Source organism: Emydura macquarii, unplaced genomic scaffold, assembly GCF_026122565.2.
Source record: "Emydura macquarii macquarii isolate MOO-44397 ecotype Brisbane River unplaced genomic scaffold, CSIRO-AGI_Emac_v2 contig_1566, whole genome shotgun sequence".
In the NCBI taxonomy this organism is placed as follows: Eukaryota; Metazoa; Chordata; order Testudines; family Chelidae; genus Emydura; species Emydura macquarii.
Window position 1 is genome coordinate 198,090 of NW_027131703.1, and position 14,981 is coordinate 213,070.

At 46.0% G+C, this 14,981-nt stretch overlaps 2 protein-coding genes across 5 annotated transcripts in view; one reads left to right on the top strand and one right to left on the bottom strand.

Annotated features, from left to right (window-relative positions):
* Window positions 1-14,981, bottom strand: part of LOC137157787 (E3 ubiquitin-protein ligase rnf213-alpha-like) — a 213,110-nt gene that overhangs the window by 181,684 nt on the left and 16,445 nt on the right. For all 3 annotated transcript variants that reach the window (XM_067555196.1, XM_067555197.1, XM_067555195.1), the window contains exon 7: window positions 9,184-9,293. In XM_067555196.1, the coding sequence (XP_067411297.1) occupies window positions 9,184-9,293 (110 nt within the window). The remainder of the gene's footprint in view (window positions 1-9,183; window positions 9,294-14,981) is intronic.
* On the top strand, window positions 1,719-7,050 carry LOC137157789 (uncharacterized). Of its 2 annotated transcripts, none has more exons than XM_067555199.1 (2): window positions 1,719-4,152; window positions 4,825-7,050. In XM_067555199.1, the coding sequence occupies exons 1-2, from the start codon at window positions 3,142-3,144 to the stop codon at window positions 5,083-5,085; spliced, it is 1,272 nt and encodes a 423-aa protein (XP_067411300.1). In that variant the 5' UTR covers window positions 1,719-3,141; the 3' UTR covers window positions 5,086-7,050. The 2 variants fall into 2 exon arrangements, with proteins under 2 accessions (XP_067411300.1, XP_067411301.1); XM_067555200.1 differs by having other exon boundaries at window positions 1,720-4,024; window positions 4,825-4,974.

Consider the following 14,981-nt stretch of genomic DNA (forward strand, 5'->3'; position numbering starts at 1 on the left):
GGTGAGTTCACCCAGAGGGCTTTTGGACGGGGTTTGGAACTCGAGGGAAGGCTGTAAAGCAGTTGAGACCCTTTGCAGTCTCACAGTCTCCAAGAGATTCAGGTACCTGTATGTTTTGTGTTGTGTCTGTCCGGTTTTCTTAGGAGATTCCGAAACGGGCACTGTCTTTGACAGTGGCCACGCGCTGGGCCTAAGGGCTATTAAGCACGGAAGTTCTGGGTGGCACAAGGGTTTTTGTGCATGGAATCTCCTCAGCTTTTCTATCTGTTTTGTTTAGGACCAATTATTGGGTCCCTCTCTGGTCTCTCTGGCAGACTTTGTTTTTCTTTTCCCGCAAAGAGACCATAGCTTATTCTATTCTGTCACTTTGTTTTTGCAAAATCCTCCGGAGGTGTGTTTTTTTAAAGAGATAAGCGCATCCCCAATTGTTCTGTGCACAGGTCGTCCACGAGGTATGAACGGGAGAAATAAGTGCTAGTTTAAGTACTAGGATAAGGGCTCGGATCAGGTTCACTGACCTGTCCTTAAGAGGACAAAAGCCGAGGCTGTGTTGACACAGAGGGTGTGTGGGTGTGTGTGTGTGGAGTGATAGTGGTGGACGGGAAATGGGGCTCGGAGGAAGTAAAAAAATCCCCGAGGACAGTCCCTTAGGGACGGTGTTAGCAGCATGGGCTGCGGGTAATTTACCGGTACTAAAAGGAATGAAGAAAACTCGAGTCCTAAAATTAAATACAGAATGGCAGAAATATTATTACAAGGATGCCCAAATTTGGCCCACCTATGGTACCTTTGATTATTGCAAGCTACAACAACTAAGACATAAGCTAGAAGAAAAAGCCCCGAGGCAGATGGATTATTGGTATTGCTGGGCACATCTCTCTACTGGAGCTTGCCCTGTAACGACAATGCCTGCAGTGAAGAGGGAAACTCTACCCCCTTATATTCCAAGCTCTTTGTTATTGAAAAGCCGACAGGAGGAACCACCTGAGCCTTTGTATCCCCTTTTACTCCCTAATGCCTCCCTACCAGCTATAGTTCAACCAACTCCGGCCTCACAAGATAGCAGACCTGCCGCAGGAGGGACAGCCACTCCCTCCCTTCTTGTCTCCGCTCTGCTTCAGGCAGAGGAGTGTAGAGACTTAGGCAAGGAAAGCGGCCGTGGGAGAAAGCGAGATTTAGATAAGGACGACAGCAGCTGCAGCAGTATCAGTGAAGATGAAGCAGGGGGGGAAGAGAAGGCTGGGAGGAAAAAACGAAGCAGTAGAAGGAATGGTGACTCCCGTCCCCTGCCAAGCCCCGGCTATATCCGCACAGGATGCAAGTTCAGGGCTGGGGAATCTGGAGAGCACACCACCACCACCACCTCCACCGTTGCCCCATTGCGCCTGCAATATATACCCGATGGGCACACACAGCGCTCGCTGAGGGTACACACCCCTTTTTCCCCTGGGGATCTGATTATTTGGAAAAAAAACACCCCCTCCTTTCGGCAAGACCCTGTTACAGTTATCAGAAAATTCCGGACTATTGTCCTAACACATAATCCGTCATATGTGTTTGAAGGACGAAAGGTAAAGGAACAATTGAAAGAAGGGAAGAGAAAACAGGATGAGCTCAAGCTGTTAGCTGTGAACATGCAAAATGCAATGTTGACCCAGAGAGGGAGAGGAGGATATTTTCTTAGAGGCAGAGGCAGAGCAAGAGGAAGAGGGGGGGGGCAAGCTGCAAATACAAGAGAAACGCCAGTATGTTTTTGGTGCAAGCTGCCAGGACATTTTAAGCGAGATTGTCCAACTCGCCTAGCTTCGGAAGCTAATGCCTATGCCTATGCCATGCCAGCTCCATACAGCTCATCATACCAGCAAGGGGTACCCCCACCTCCTCCTCCACCTCCCTCTGGCGGGCAGCCAATTATGCCTGACCAGGGATACTTTTATTCACAATGACGTTTAAAGGAAAATCTCGAGCTCCAGGATGCTGAAAGTGCATGTGATGATAATTTGTGTTGTTTAAATATACCTGTGTGTTATAAAAAGGGGGGAGAACCATATGTAACCATAACTGTGGGGAATGTAAATTATGAATGTTTAATTGATACAGGGGTAACAAAGTCAGTTCTGGCGGTAGATGCAAATGTAGCAGGGTACAAACTTGATGGGAATGAAGCTATAGTGGGGGTGGGGGGGGAACAGTTATGCAAGTTCCTAAGACTGCGCCAGCATTAGTTACTGTGGGACCTTTAATTGTGGAACATCAGTTTTTGTTGACCGATTCCTCTCCAGTTAATTGGTTGGGGAGGGATTTGCTGTGTAAACTGAAGGCCACTTTGCATTGTGATTCCTCTGGTGCTGTGAAATTAGATATGCCCCTAGACGAGTTGGAGAATTTTGTGATGGTATGTAGTGCTGGAGACAGGAAACTAACTTTGCCTAAAGAATTACAGAGCCTGCCTGATTCCCTGTGGGGATGGAATACTACTGATGTTGGACTCCTTCGATCAGCACTGCCAGTAACTATACAGGTAAAACCTGAACCCCCACCTGCTGTGGCTCAGTACCCAATTTCTAGAGAGGCAGAGAAGGGCTTGGAGCCCTTAATTGATGCTTACCTGGAACAAGGAATTTTAAGGCCTTGTATTTCACCTTGTAACACTCCGATTTTTCCAGTTAAAAAACCTAAGCTAGATGACCAAGGAAATCCTGTGTACAGATTTGTTCAGGACTTAAGAGCAATAAATGCCTATGTCATTCCACGACATGCAGTCGTGCCCAATCCTGCCACCATCGTGACTGCTGTCCCTGTCGAGTCATGTTGTTATTTTGCAGACCCTGGATTCCTGCTTTTGGGGAACTTGTGAGTTAACTAAAGCCTCTGTCCCAGAGCCTCTTGAAGAGACTGCTGAACTGAAATTAACTATTCATAAGCTAAAGCATGTGTTAAGTGAAGCTCCAGCCTTGGGACTCCCTGATTACAGAAAGATGATTCCAATTGTTTGTGCACAAACGAGGGGGGGTGGCCTCTGGAATCCTAGCCCAGAGTTTCGGCTCCAGGAGACAACCGGTAGCTTATTAATCTGCCCAGCTAGATCCAGTAGTCAAAGGAGCTGTGGGTTGTTTAAGAGCTGTTGCAGCCACAGCAGCGATGATTACAAAGAGTAAAGATCTTGTGTTGGGCTATCCTTTGACTGTATTTGTGCCTCATGAGGTGGAAGCCCTTATGACACGAGAGAAGACCCAAGCATTCTCCCACCAACGAATTGCCCAGTATGAAGTGATTTTACTGGCAGCAGAAAACATCACCCTTCAAAGGTGTTCCATATTAAATCCAGCAACACTATTACCAGAACCTGACCTGATAGAAGAGCCCCATGATTGCTGCAAGGTAGTAGATGTGGTTGAGCAGCCACGATCAGATTTAACAGATGTACCTCTTTCTAATCCAGATCAGATTTTATTTACAGATGGCTCCTCATTTGTGCGGGAGGGTCACCGATATACCGGAGCAGCAGTGACCTCCCTATTCGTAGTGCTGTGGGCGGAACCACTACCAGCGTCACTCAGCGCCCAGGCAGCAGAGCTAGTAGCACTAGCTAAGGCGTGTGAGTTAAGCAAAAATTTAGCTGTCAATATTTACACTGACTCTAAATATGCCTTTGGAATTTGCCATGCTGTAGGAGCCTTATGGAAGCAGCGAGGGTTTCTCACTTCTACAGGGAGTAAAATTGCTAATGCCAAACAGGTTGAAGACTTGCTGAATGCCATTATGTTACCCAGAGAAATTGCAGTCATGCACTGTGCAGTTCACACCAATGCTACGGATGACATCAGCCTGTGGAATAGACAAGCCGACTACGCAGCCAAGGAAGCAGCTCTACAGCCACTGCCCCTGAGTGTGTCTGCTCCAGTGTTCGTGCCAGGAGTACAAGAGAAGGAAATATCAAATGCCATAACTGCAGAAGAGAAAGCCCGGTGGGTAAGGCTTTATGAGGCAGTGGAAAAGGAGGGATTATGGTGGACTCCCCAAGGTAAGCCCATTTTACCTTTTCTTTTGTTAAGACCCATGTGCCAGCAGATTCATAGCCAGGGGCACTATGGGGCGGCAGCCATCGCAGATACCATCCTGCGTACATGGTTTGCTCCTGGAGTCCATCAGGTAGCAAAAAGGGTAACCCAATCCTGCCCCACTTGCCAAGCCTTTAATGCAGTATCCCGGAAAGATCTAAAAGAAGGTGCCCAGCCATGGACAGTTTTACCATTTGAAAACTTGCAATTGGATTTTATTTCCTTGCCAGCCTGTCAAGGTTACAAATATGTGCTGGTGATTGTTGATCAGTTAACCCACTGGGTTGAAGCTACTCCTGCCAGAAGTGCAACTGCAACTGTTGTAAGAAATTTTTTGTTAAAGGAGATCATCCCTAGGTTGGGCTCCCTCAAATGGTTAACTCTGACCAAGGCAGTCATTTTACTGAAGAAACCCTGAACGAGGTGTATGCAGCTTTTGGAATTACCAGGAAACTACACACCCCATACCATCCACAAAGTTCGGGACAGGTGGAAAGGGTAAACCGGGAAATAAAAACCCTATTGGGAAAACTTTGCCGTGAATCACAATTAAAGTGGCCTCAGGTCCTACCTATTGTTTTGTTTCAATTAAGAAATAGGCCAAGGAAAGATATTGGTCTTAGCCCATATGAAATGTTGTTTGGACATCCCCCTACTATGGCAAAACAATTTCAGTTTCTTACTAGAACTCTTATGGGAGGGGATCACCAATTATATGAGTATGTGAAATCCTTGCATAAGCGTTTTTTTTTTACTCTTACAGAAAGCAGGAGCTCTACTCCAGCCAGTTTCCCTGGATTGTGAGGTGCACCCTTACCAACCTGGTGACCGCGTGTGGATAAAGATTTCCAGACGTTCCAGTCCCCTAACGCCAGTTTGGGAAGGACCATTCCAGGTGCTGCTAACTACCCATACAGCAGTAAAGGTTGCAGAAAAGTCCTCCTGGATCCACCATTCCCAAGTGAAGCCAGCAGTATATGATGACAGTACCCCGGCTGTGGTACCACCTTTGAAGCTAACCTGACAGCCAGACTCTAATGCATGAACTATTGCTCTATTTACTGAACCAACCTAGAATGTGTTTATTGAGCTAAAATACTACTGAGTTTCTGTTTTGTTTGTATAATCACTGGGCTTATTATTGACATTTTATTTTTGTGCTGGAAAATAGAAAAAATGGTGAAAGTCCAGGGTTTTGAGACCTTTGCCTCCCATCTGGTTTTCACCCTCTGTTATTTTTGGCGGTTTACAGGGCATGGGAGCTCCACCCCGGACTCCACCCCAGATAAACCCAGATAAACCCTTATCAAACCCAGATCCATCCTTCCCATAACAATTGGTGGGTAGAAATGGCTCGTACTGCTTTAAATTTCACTGCTTTTTGTACGACGGGGGGAGATAATGTAGGGTCATCTTTGACCACTTGTTTTATTGGGGTAGCCTGTAATTTTCCCAATATTCATGCCTATACCCAATTAATCGACTACAACAATTCTACCTGGGTAGTGGGAGACCTACCCCGATGGGGATCCACTCTTAAGCCCCAGCCACACTGGACCAATGCCCATCGACTCACCTTTCAGTTACATAGTTTAACTCGAGCCCATGACTGTATTCAATTTGTTAATTGTACTAAGAAGTGTGTTAATGTAACCACTACTAAAGAATTAGAATGTAGTAGTGTTAGTTATAGTAGCTATTTTACCACTTCCCTTTATTTACTTAAGGGGGGTTTTTATGTTGTGGTTTAACTGCTTACACTTATGTTCCTGCCAACGCCACTGGTGGTCCCTGTGCTATAGGCAGAGTAACTTCTGCCTTGGCAGTGTTGCCCCCTAACCGTTTCTATCCCTCTCGCCTACGGTGTACCCTGCAGCAGTTGGGTCCTGATTGTGATAATTCAGTTAATTTGCTTTCTAAAGCTGAGGCCATTTCCCTAGCTACATCCTTAGTGGGTGTCCCTGGACTTACTGTTATTAATTACAAGGAAGTATCCAAGGTGGCATGTGCCTTAGCAAAGTCTATTAATTTAACCTCCACTTTGATTCAAGCCATGGCTGAGGATTTACAAGACGTTCGCCATGCCACCCTGCAAAATCGGCTTGCAATAGATTATCTTTTGTTACGTCATAATCATAGATGCCAAAAATTCCAAGGAATGTGTTGTTTTAATTTATCAGACCATAGTTTATTGATTGAGAAACGTCTAGGTGATCTCCACTATTTAGCAGAAAAAAAATCAAGCAGTTTGTGGGGTTGGTTACCAGATATGCAATGGCTTAAGTCTTTGTTTTTTATAGTGTTTTGTTTGTTGTAATTTGTATTGTTGGATGTTGTTTTTTTTTAATGTTTAGGTAATTTGCCCTTTGTGTGTTCTGCTTTTACCAGATTTGTAAAACCCAGCGCCCCTGCCCTGCAAATGTTGATTCAGGTTGACATTGTTGCACTTAAAGAAGAAGTAGATTAAGTTTTTTTAGTGAGCCAAACTGGTGATACAGTATGGCTCAAAGGGGGATTGAAAGAAAATAATTGTTTGCTTGACCACAGTTACTCCATTTTGTTGTTTTTAGTGTTCTGCTTTCTGTTGAAATCACCCTCCCGCTCCTTTTCAATATGTTTATGGTGCTTATCCCTGCCAAGGTCAGAGAGAAAGATTAACAGAAGAAACGAGGAGTCAGGTATAATTTAGTTTTTGTTTTTTGCAGTCTTGAGACATAGTCTAGACAATGTTGATAGATAAGTTGAAACCTTTTGCCCTTATTTTTATGTTATGCATATGTTTATAGTTAGAAGAAGTATAAAGTGTAACGTTAATAGTAATAACAATAATAATTTGAGTGTACCAATAAGCATTAAGAATTTATGCATATATAATTTCTTTGTTTGTGTTTGTATAAATATGCAAGAGAGCATGCCTTCGGGGTCTCACACTGACCACTTGTTGGGAAGTGTCCGACCTCTGCAGAAATAAAACTTGGAGACTGCCCAACTACCTGCGTGGATCTCTTTTCCTGGTGCAGGGCAAACGAACCTCATTTGGATATTTTTCCAACAAAAGCACTCTTAAGAACTCTCATAAATAGAGATGAGCACGTTTTTTAAGTTAATAATATATTTGCCAGAAATGCATTTTTTCAGGAAATGAAACTACTCATGAATTTGGGTCAAATTCAGCAAATAGTTTTGACTGAAAAAAAGGGAACAAAATTTGAAGACATAGAAGCGGTTCATTTTTGGCAATTTCAAAACAAAACATTTTAACTTTTCTTTTTGAAACATTTCATTCTGGCCATTTTGAAATTAACCATTTTGAGTTTTTGTTTCAAAATGGCATTGTTTTAAAATTTAGCTTTTATTAAAAAGTGAGAAATACCCCAAAACAAACCAAAATTAAATATTTGACTCAAAGCTAATTTTTTTGAAATCTTTTGGTTCAGCCTCGGCACTGAAAAAACAGTTATTTGCTCAGCTCTGCTCTTAAAGTCAATGCATATGCAGATTGTGGCTGTGCTCCTGATTCTCCATGCACCACAGAAAGCCCCATATGCCAGGCTCTAAGGTCAGCATGGGCCATACACTTTAGGGCATTGGTTTTGACCCATAAAGTCCTAAATGGCTTGGCCACTGTCTCACTGAAAATCCAGTTCTCTCCCCATAGGATGCCCCTACAGCTATGACCAGCAAAGATATCTGAGTAGTAGGCCCCTGGTTTAACAGAGGGGGACATTCTCTGTAAGGAATTCACAATTCTGCAACTCATTTCATGCCTCCAGATCTGTTGATCTTCAGGAAACATTTACAAAGCTCATCTGTATTTTTGGTTTAAGGACTAGGGTGATTTGCTCTAGTTCAGTCAGGAGTTATAGGTCTGGATGCATGAATGGCTGGGGAGATTCTCTGGCCTGGGTTATGTAGGAGGCCTGATTGGATGGACATAGTGGGCCCTGCTGGCCTTGAAATTGATGAGCCTGTGAATCATTGGTTTTTCATTTATGTGAAGCCCTCAGTTATTGTGAAGGGGTTTTTATTATGTTGTACAGTGGCTTTGGATGGTAATACTTGTTGCTTCTACAAATAGCCAGAGATAAATATGTTGTATACAAATTGGCCTAATTTTTTAGAAGTAGCCACTAATATTTGGGCACCACACTGTTTGGCTGCCCAGCTAGGATATGTCTACACTGCACACTCAGATCAGGCTTTGACTCAGGTTTAAGCCTAAGCCCCTCTTCCATTCACTCAAAATCAGTGTAACTCAGGTCAGCAAGTGCACAAGACTCTGCTAGGGGATGGGTCAGAGCCCGAGTCCCTCTGTGACTCAGATCCAAGCCCTGTCATTTTGCAGTGTGGATGCAGGTTAAGCTGCAGACCCAAGTCAGAAGGTCTGTATAGTGCAGTATGGAAGTGTTAGCGTTACTGTGGGACCCAGGCCCAGCAATTGTAAACATAAGTTCACAATGCAGTGTGGACGCTCAACTTCATTTAGTTAAAAATCCAATTTTCCATTAGAAAACAGTTTTGATGGAAATATTTTGACCAGTAATCATAAATAGCAATAGATCTTGATGCAGATTAATAGTAATAAATCTAGATCCATTTGCCATTTAAAGTGAAAACAAAATTAAAAGGCTCAGTTCTAGGGTCTACTCTGGATACAGCCCTTCTGCATTCCCTCTGTGTAGGAGCAATCTTGGATTTCTTAAGAGCTACTGGAGCAACTTTACACCCCTCACCTTCCAGCCTGCCGGCCCACAGGATGCTCCCAGGATAAGGGGATGCCAGTGCAGTATCCCTATGAGAGAATCTAGGCCAGTGTTTGTAAATAAGCCATCCATTTAGCGCTCACTTCAGCGGAACAGAAAGTGGTTCTATATTCATCCCTGGCATAAGGTTGGGTGAGGTTCCCTGGCATGGTTTATGAAGGAGACCAGATTTAGATGATCATAATAGTCCCTGTGAATTTAGACCCTCTTGGCTCAAACTACAAAAGTTTGCTGGCCAGACTTGAATTGGGATCTTGCTCTGTGGTACCACCCTGTGTCACCAGCCAAGCCGGCTTGTCTACTAATTGTTGGAATAGCTATGCTCATCTGACACTGACTGGGTTAAATAAAACTCCCACCTCATTTGTTACTCCAGCAGCCTGGCACTGCGGCAGGGATCCAGGCCCAGATTTCCATCCTGAACTCAGCGGATGTGCTTCGTTCTGGTCCGGTTCTAAAGTTCTCAGTTCTAAGTGCAAAACAAACAAGTGAAGATCATCAGTTTTCACCCATCTTTCACACATGCCCTCATGCCTCTCCTTTCCGGTGCTGTCCTACAGGACACAGGAAATGAGGAAACAGTTTGGTTTTCTATAGTTTTGACAGGATTTTCTCTGATTGGCTGCTTGCTCCAACTCTCCTCTACCCCACAGTCTCTTCACCTCAGTTTCATTCCACATCTGCCCCTCTTACTCTCTTCTCCCCTGCCCTGTCCCCCTCAGCCTCCCTTCCCGTCATTGTCCCCTCTCACTTCTTTTTTCTTTTCATGTAGCTGGTCCCCTCCTAACTAAACCCTCTGGAAAATAGAAAATTGTTTTGCCACCATCCCATTAGTAACTCTGCTGGTGTGTTTTAACCCTTCCCCCAGCCTGGGTCTGTCTGGTTGGTTGATATTGTCCGCACTTTCAGACAAGAACCATTTACCACTCTGTGTCTGTGTAGCATCTAGCACAATGGGGTCTATAGCCAGGAGGTGTGGCCTCCCTCAGAGATTGACACCGAGGGAGAGCCAAACCCCATCTGGGGGTTGGAGCCGAGGAGTATACCACCTGACCGGAAGCAGGTAGGCGGGACTAGGAGTATAAAAGCCAGGCCTGCCCACTCTGTCAGAGGAAGGCGGCTGAAGGAGAAAGATGCCTCTCCCTTAGTGCCAGAGCATAGGGCTGCACCCAACCGTTCCACGGAGGAGAGGCTGCTGAAGTTACCCATGGCGTGGGGCCCGAAGGATCTGGAGGAGCTACCTGAACTGGACGAGCCGGAGGAGACCCCCAGATCCTACGACCCAGAAGAGAGGCTGCCGGAGCTACCTACTACCTGGGGCCCTGAGGACCTGAAGGACCTACCTGAGCTGCCAACCCACGGTGAGCCAGAGGGGACCCCAGGATTCTGTGACCTAGAGGAGCTGCCCTCCGCAGACAACTCCCACCTGCCATCGAGCCTCGCCATCGATTGCCTCGCCCTGCTGGCGGCTGAAGGCTATTTCCTGCTGCCTGCCTGTCCTGCTGAGGGCCAGGCCATGGACTGTTTGCTCATCCTGTGCGGGCTGGAGACTGTCCCTGTGGTGATGCCCACCCTGCCTAAGGGCCAGGGCTTCAGAACTATCCACTCACTCTACGCAGGGCTCAAGACTGTTCCCCTTTACCAGTCCACCCTGCCCGTCTTGAACTGCGTGTTCGCCCTATGAAAGGGCTGGAGACTACTACCCTGTTTGTCTGACCCACTCCCCTAAGGAGTGGGACCGGAAACCAAGGCTCGCCCTGGTAAGGGCAGGAGCCAGCCACCCTTGATTTGTGGACTCCCCGCAGGGTGCAGGTACCAGGAGGTATGACCTCCCTCAGAGATTGACACCAAGGGAGAGCCTCCGGCACCACTCACGACAGGAGCTCTTACAGGTCCCATTGTTGGCTGCCCTGAGGCACTAACTTAACAAATATCATTAATAATGATAATAAGGAAACAGGCTCTCAACTTCCTTTGAAGATGCAGATAAGGCCATTGTGGAGAAGCTAAATGAATTCTTTGCATTGGTCTTCACTGCAGTGGATGAGAGGGAGATTCCCACACCATTCCTTTTAGGTGACAAATTTGAGAAACTGTCCCACATTGAGGTGTCAGTTGAGGAGGTTTTGGAACAAACTAATAAGTTAAACAGCAATTAGTCACCAGGACCAGATGGTATTCACCCTAGAGTTCTGAAGGTACTCAAATATGATGGTGCAGAACTACTAACTGTGGTATGTAACCTAGCACTTAAATCAGCTTCTGTACCAGATGACTGGAGGATAGCTAATGTGATATTAAGTTTTTAAAAAGGCTCCAGTAGCGATCCTGGAATTACAGGCCCGTAAGCCTAACTTCAATACCAGGCAAATTAGCAGAAACTATAGTAAAGAACAGAATTAGCATACACATAGATGAACACGATTTATTGGGAAAGAGCCAACATGTTTTTTGCAAAGGGAAATCATCCTTCACCAATCTACTAGAAATCTTTGACGGGCTCAAAAAGCACGTGGACAAAAGTGATCCAGTGGATATAGTGTACTTAGATTTTCAGAAAGCCTTTGACAAGGTCCCTCATCAAAGACTCTTAAACAAAGTAAGCTGTCATGGGATAAGAAGGAAGGTCCTCCTCTCCTGGATCAGTAGCTGGTTAAAAGATAGGAAACAAAGGGTAGAAATAAATGGTCAGTTCTCAGAATAGAGTAAATAGTGGTGTATCCCAGGGGTCTATGTTGGGACCAGTACTGTTCAACATATTCATAAACAATCTAGAAAAAGGGGTAAATGATGAGGTGGCAAAATTTGCAGATGACACAGAACTACTCAAGATAGATAAGTCCAAAGCAGACTGCGAAGAGTTACAAAGAGATTTCACAAAACTGGGTGACTGAGCAACAAAATGGCAGATGAAATTCAATATTGATAAATGCAAAGTAATGCACATTGGAAAATATAATCCCAACTATACACATAAAATGATGGGGTCTAAAAAACCGGTTACTTACCTTCATAACTCTTGTTCTTCGAGATGTGTTGCTCATGTCCATTCCAATTAGGTGTGTGTGCGCCATGTGCACAGTCATTGGAAGGTTTTTCCCCTGGCAGTACCCGTCAGGTCAGTGGTGCCTCAATGGCACTGTATATAGGGCCCTGCTGATCCACTGCCTCCTCAGTTCCTTCTTGTCTGAGTGCTCCGACAGAGGGGAAGGTGAGTGGGTCTTGGAATGAACATGAGCAACACATCTTGAAGAACAAGAGTTACAAAAGTAAGTAACCGTTTTTTCTTCCTCGAGTGCTTGCTCATGTTGATTCTAATTAGGTGACTCCCAAGCTGACCCAAGGTGGAGGGGGTGGAGCTCACAAAATCACTGACTGACACACTGCTCTGCCACTGGCCTGCTGAGTGATGACATAATGTGCAGTGAACGTGTGAACCGATAACCGGGTAGCAGCTCTGCAGATCTCCTGTGTAGGGACATGCACCAGGAATGCTGCCAAGGAGGCGTGTCCCCTCATGGAGTGCTCTGTCAGTGCTGGGGCTGGCACCTTAGCCAGTCTGTAGTATGTCCTGATACAGGTGGTGATCCAAGAAGAGATTCTTTGGAATGATAGCGGTAGACCTTTCATCCTATCTGCTATAGCAATGAAGAGTCAGTTTGACTTACAAAAAGGCTTACTCCTTTCTATGTAGAAAGCCAGCGCCCTCCTATCTAGGAAATGAAGACTCCGTTCCCTGTAATTGGCATGAGGATTTGGGAAGAAGACTGGAAGGAAGATATCCTGGTTTGTAGGAAATAGGAACCACTTTAGAGAGGAAGGCCGGAAGAGGTTGCAACTGTACCTTGTCCTTGAAAACACCATGTGGGGTCGGACGTCAAAGCCTTAAGTTTAGACACTCTTCTGGCTGAGGTGATTGTGACCAGGAATGCCACCTTCCATGAGAGATACAGGAGCAAACAGGACCCTAAGAGCTCAAAGGAGAGTCCCATTAGCCTGGTAAGCACCAAGTTAAGGTCCCATGCCGGTACTAGATGGGAGACCTGCAGGTAGAGCCTATCCAGTCCCTTGAGAAAACGGGTCGTCGTTGGAGCAGTGAAGACCGAACACCCAATTGTACCTGGGTGGAAGGCAGATATTGCCACCAGGTGTACCTTTATGGATGATATTGCCAGCCCTAGCTGCTTTAAGTGCAGCAGATAGTCCAAGATGAAGGGCAATGATGTGTTCATTGGAGGAGTGCCTTTTTGTGTTGCCCAGATGGAGAACTTCTTCCACATGGCCAAATATGTTGCACTGGTAGACAGCTTCCTATTACCTAGAAGGACCTCCCTGACTGTCCCCGAGCAGGCAGACTCCCATTGGTTCAGCCATGGAGTTTCTGTGCCATGAGGTGGAGGTATTTGAAGTTGGGATCCTACAGATGACCATAACCCTGCATGATTAGATCAGGCACCAATGGCAGAGCTATGGGAGTGACCACGGACAGCTCTCGTAGCAACATATACCAATGCTGTCAGGGCCAGGCTGGGGCTGTCAGAATGACCAATGCCTTTTCCCTTCTGATCTTGTGGAGGACCTTGTGAATAAGAGGGAATGGGGGAAACGTGTAAAGCAAGTGCTGTCTCCATGGAAGGAGGGATGCATCCGCGATCAAGTCTGGACTGTGGATGGAGCAGAACTGCTGACATTTCCTGTTGATTTGAGTCTCAGACAGATCCACTTGGGAACTCCTGACTGCTGAAAGATGTTGTTCAGGATATCTGGACGGATGGACCATTCGTGGTTGTGGAAAGATCTGCTGACCCAATCCGCCAGCACGTTCTGGGCCCCCAGAGGGAAAGACACCTCTGGCCTCCAGGTGTATGGAGTGAGCGATGCAGAAGTCCCACAGCTTGAGGGCTTCATGGCACAGAGGAGAGGAGTGCACTCTATCCTGTCTGTTTTATATAAAACATCGCTGCCCTATTGTCCATTATTACTGATATGCATCTGCCCTCTATGTGAGGCTGGAAGATTTGGCACGCTAGGCGAACCAGTGTCAGCTCCTGATGTTGATGTGAAGTGACAGTTCTGCCTAAGACCAGAGGCCCTGAGTCCTGAGAGACCATAAGTGTGCTCCCCATCCCAACTCGGATGTGTCCGTGACCAGAGACAGAGATGGTTGGGGCCTGGAAAAGGGAACTCTCACACATATTAGCTGTGCATTGAGCCATCATTGAAGGGATTCAGTGACCCATGGGGGAAGTGAAACCACTGTGTCCAACTTGTCTCTGTTTGGTAGCTAAGCCGATGCTAGCCAGCCTAGAGAGGTCTGAGCCACAGCCTCGCATGCTGCACTACATATGTGCAGGAGAGCATGTGACCTAGAAGTTTCAAACAACTTCTTGCTGTTGTAGCAGGAAAGAGACTCAGTCTCTTATGATGGAGCCCATAGTCTCGAAGTGAGACACTGGCAGGAGTGCCCTTGTCTGAACCGAATCTAGGACTGCTCCTATAAAGTCTATCCGCTGGGTAGGGGATGATGTCGACTTGGGCACATTTAGCTGAAGACCCAGACTGTTGAAGGTCGACCTTATGAGGTTGACTTGTGCCTCTACTTGTTCTTTGGAGTGGCCCCTGACTAGCCAGTCGTCTAGATACAGAAACACTTGAACCTGTTGTTTCCTCAGGAAGGCAGCAACCACCACATTGCACTTGGTGAAAACTCGAAAAGCTGCTGACAGTCCAAAGGGGAGGCCTGTGAACTGATAGTGAGTGTGGTTTACCACAAACCTGAGGAACCTTCTGTGGGACAGAACTATCAAAATATGAAAGTAAGCATCCTTTAAGTTGAGGGCAGTCTCATCTTCGGGATCCAAGGAGGGGATGATCGTGGCCAAAAAGACCATGCAAAACTTCGTCTTCATGAATCTGTTGATGTTTTACAGATCGAGAATGGGTGTGAGACCCCCTTTAGCCTTTGGAATTAGGAAATATTGAGAGTAGAATCCCTTTCCCTTTAGTTCCATAGGAACCTCCTCCACAGCTCTCATTCATATGAGCTCTTGTACTTCGTGTATAAGGAGCTGCTAGTGAGAGGGGTCCCTGAAGAGAGATGGGAAAGGAAAGTGGGAGGGTGGGAAGAAGGAGAATTGGAGAGAATATCCCAATTCTA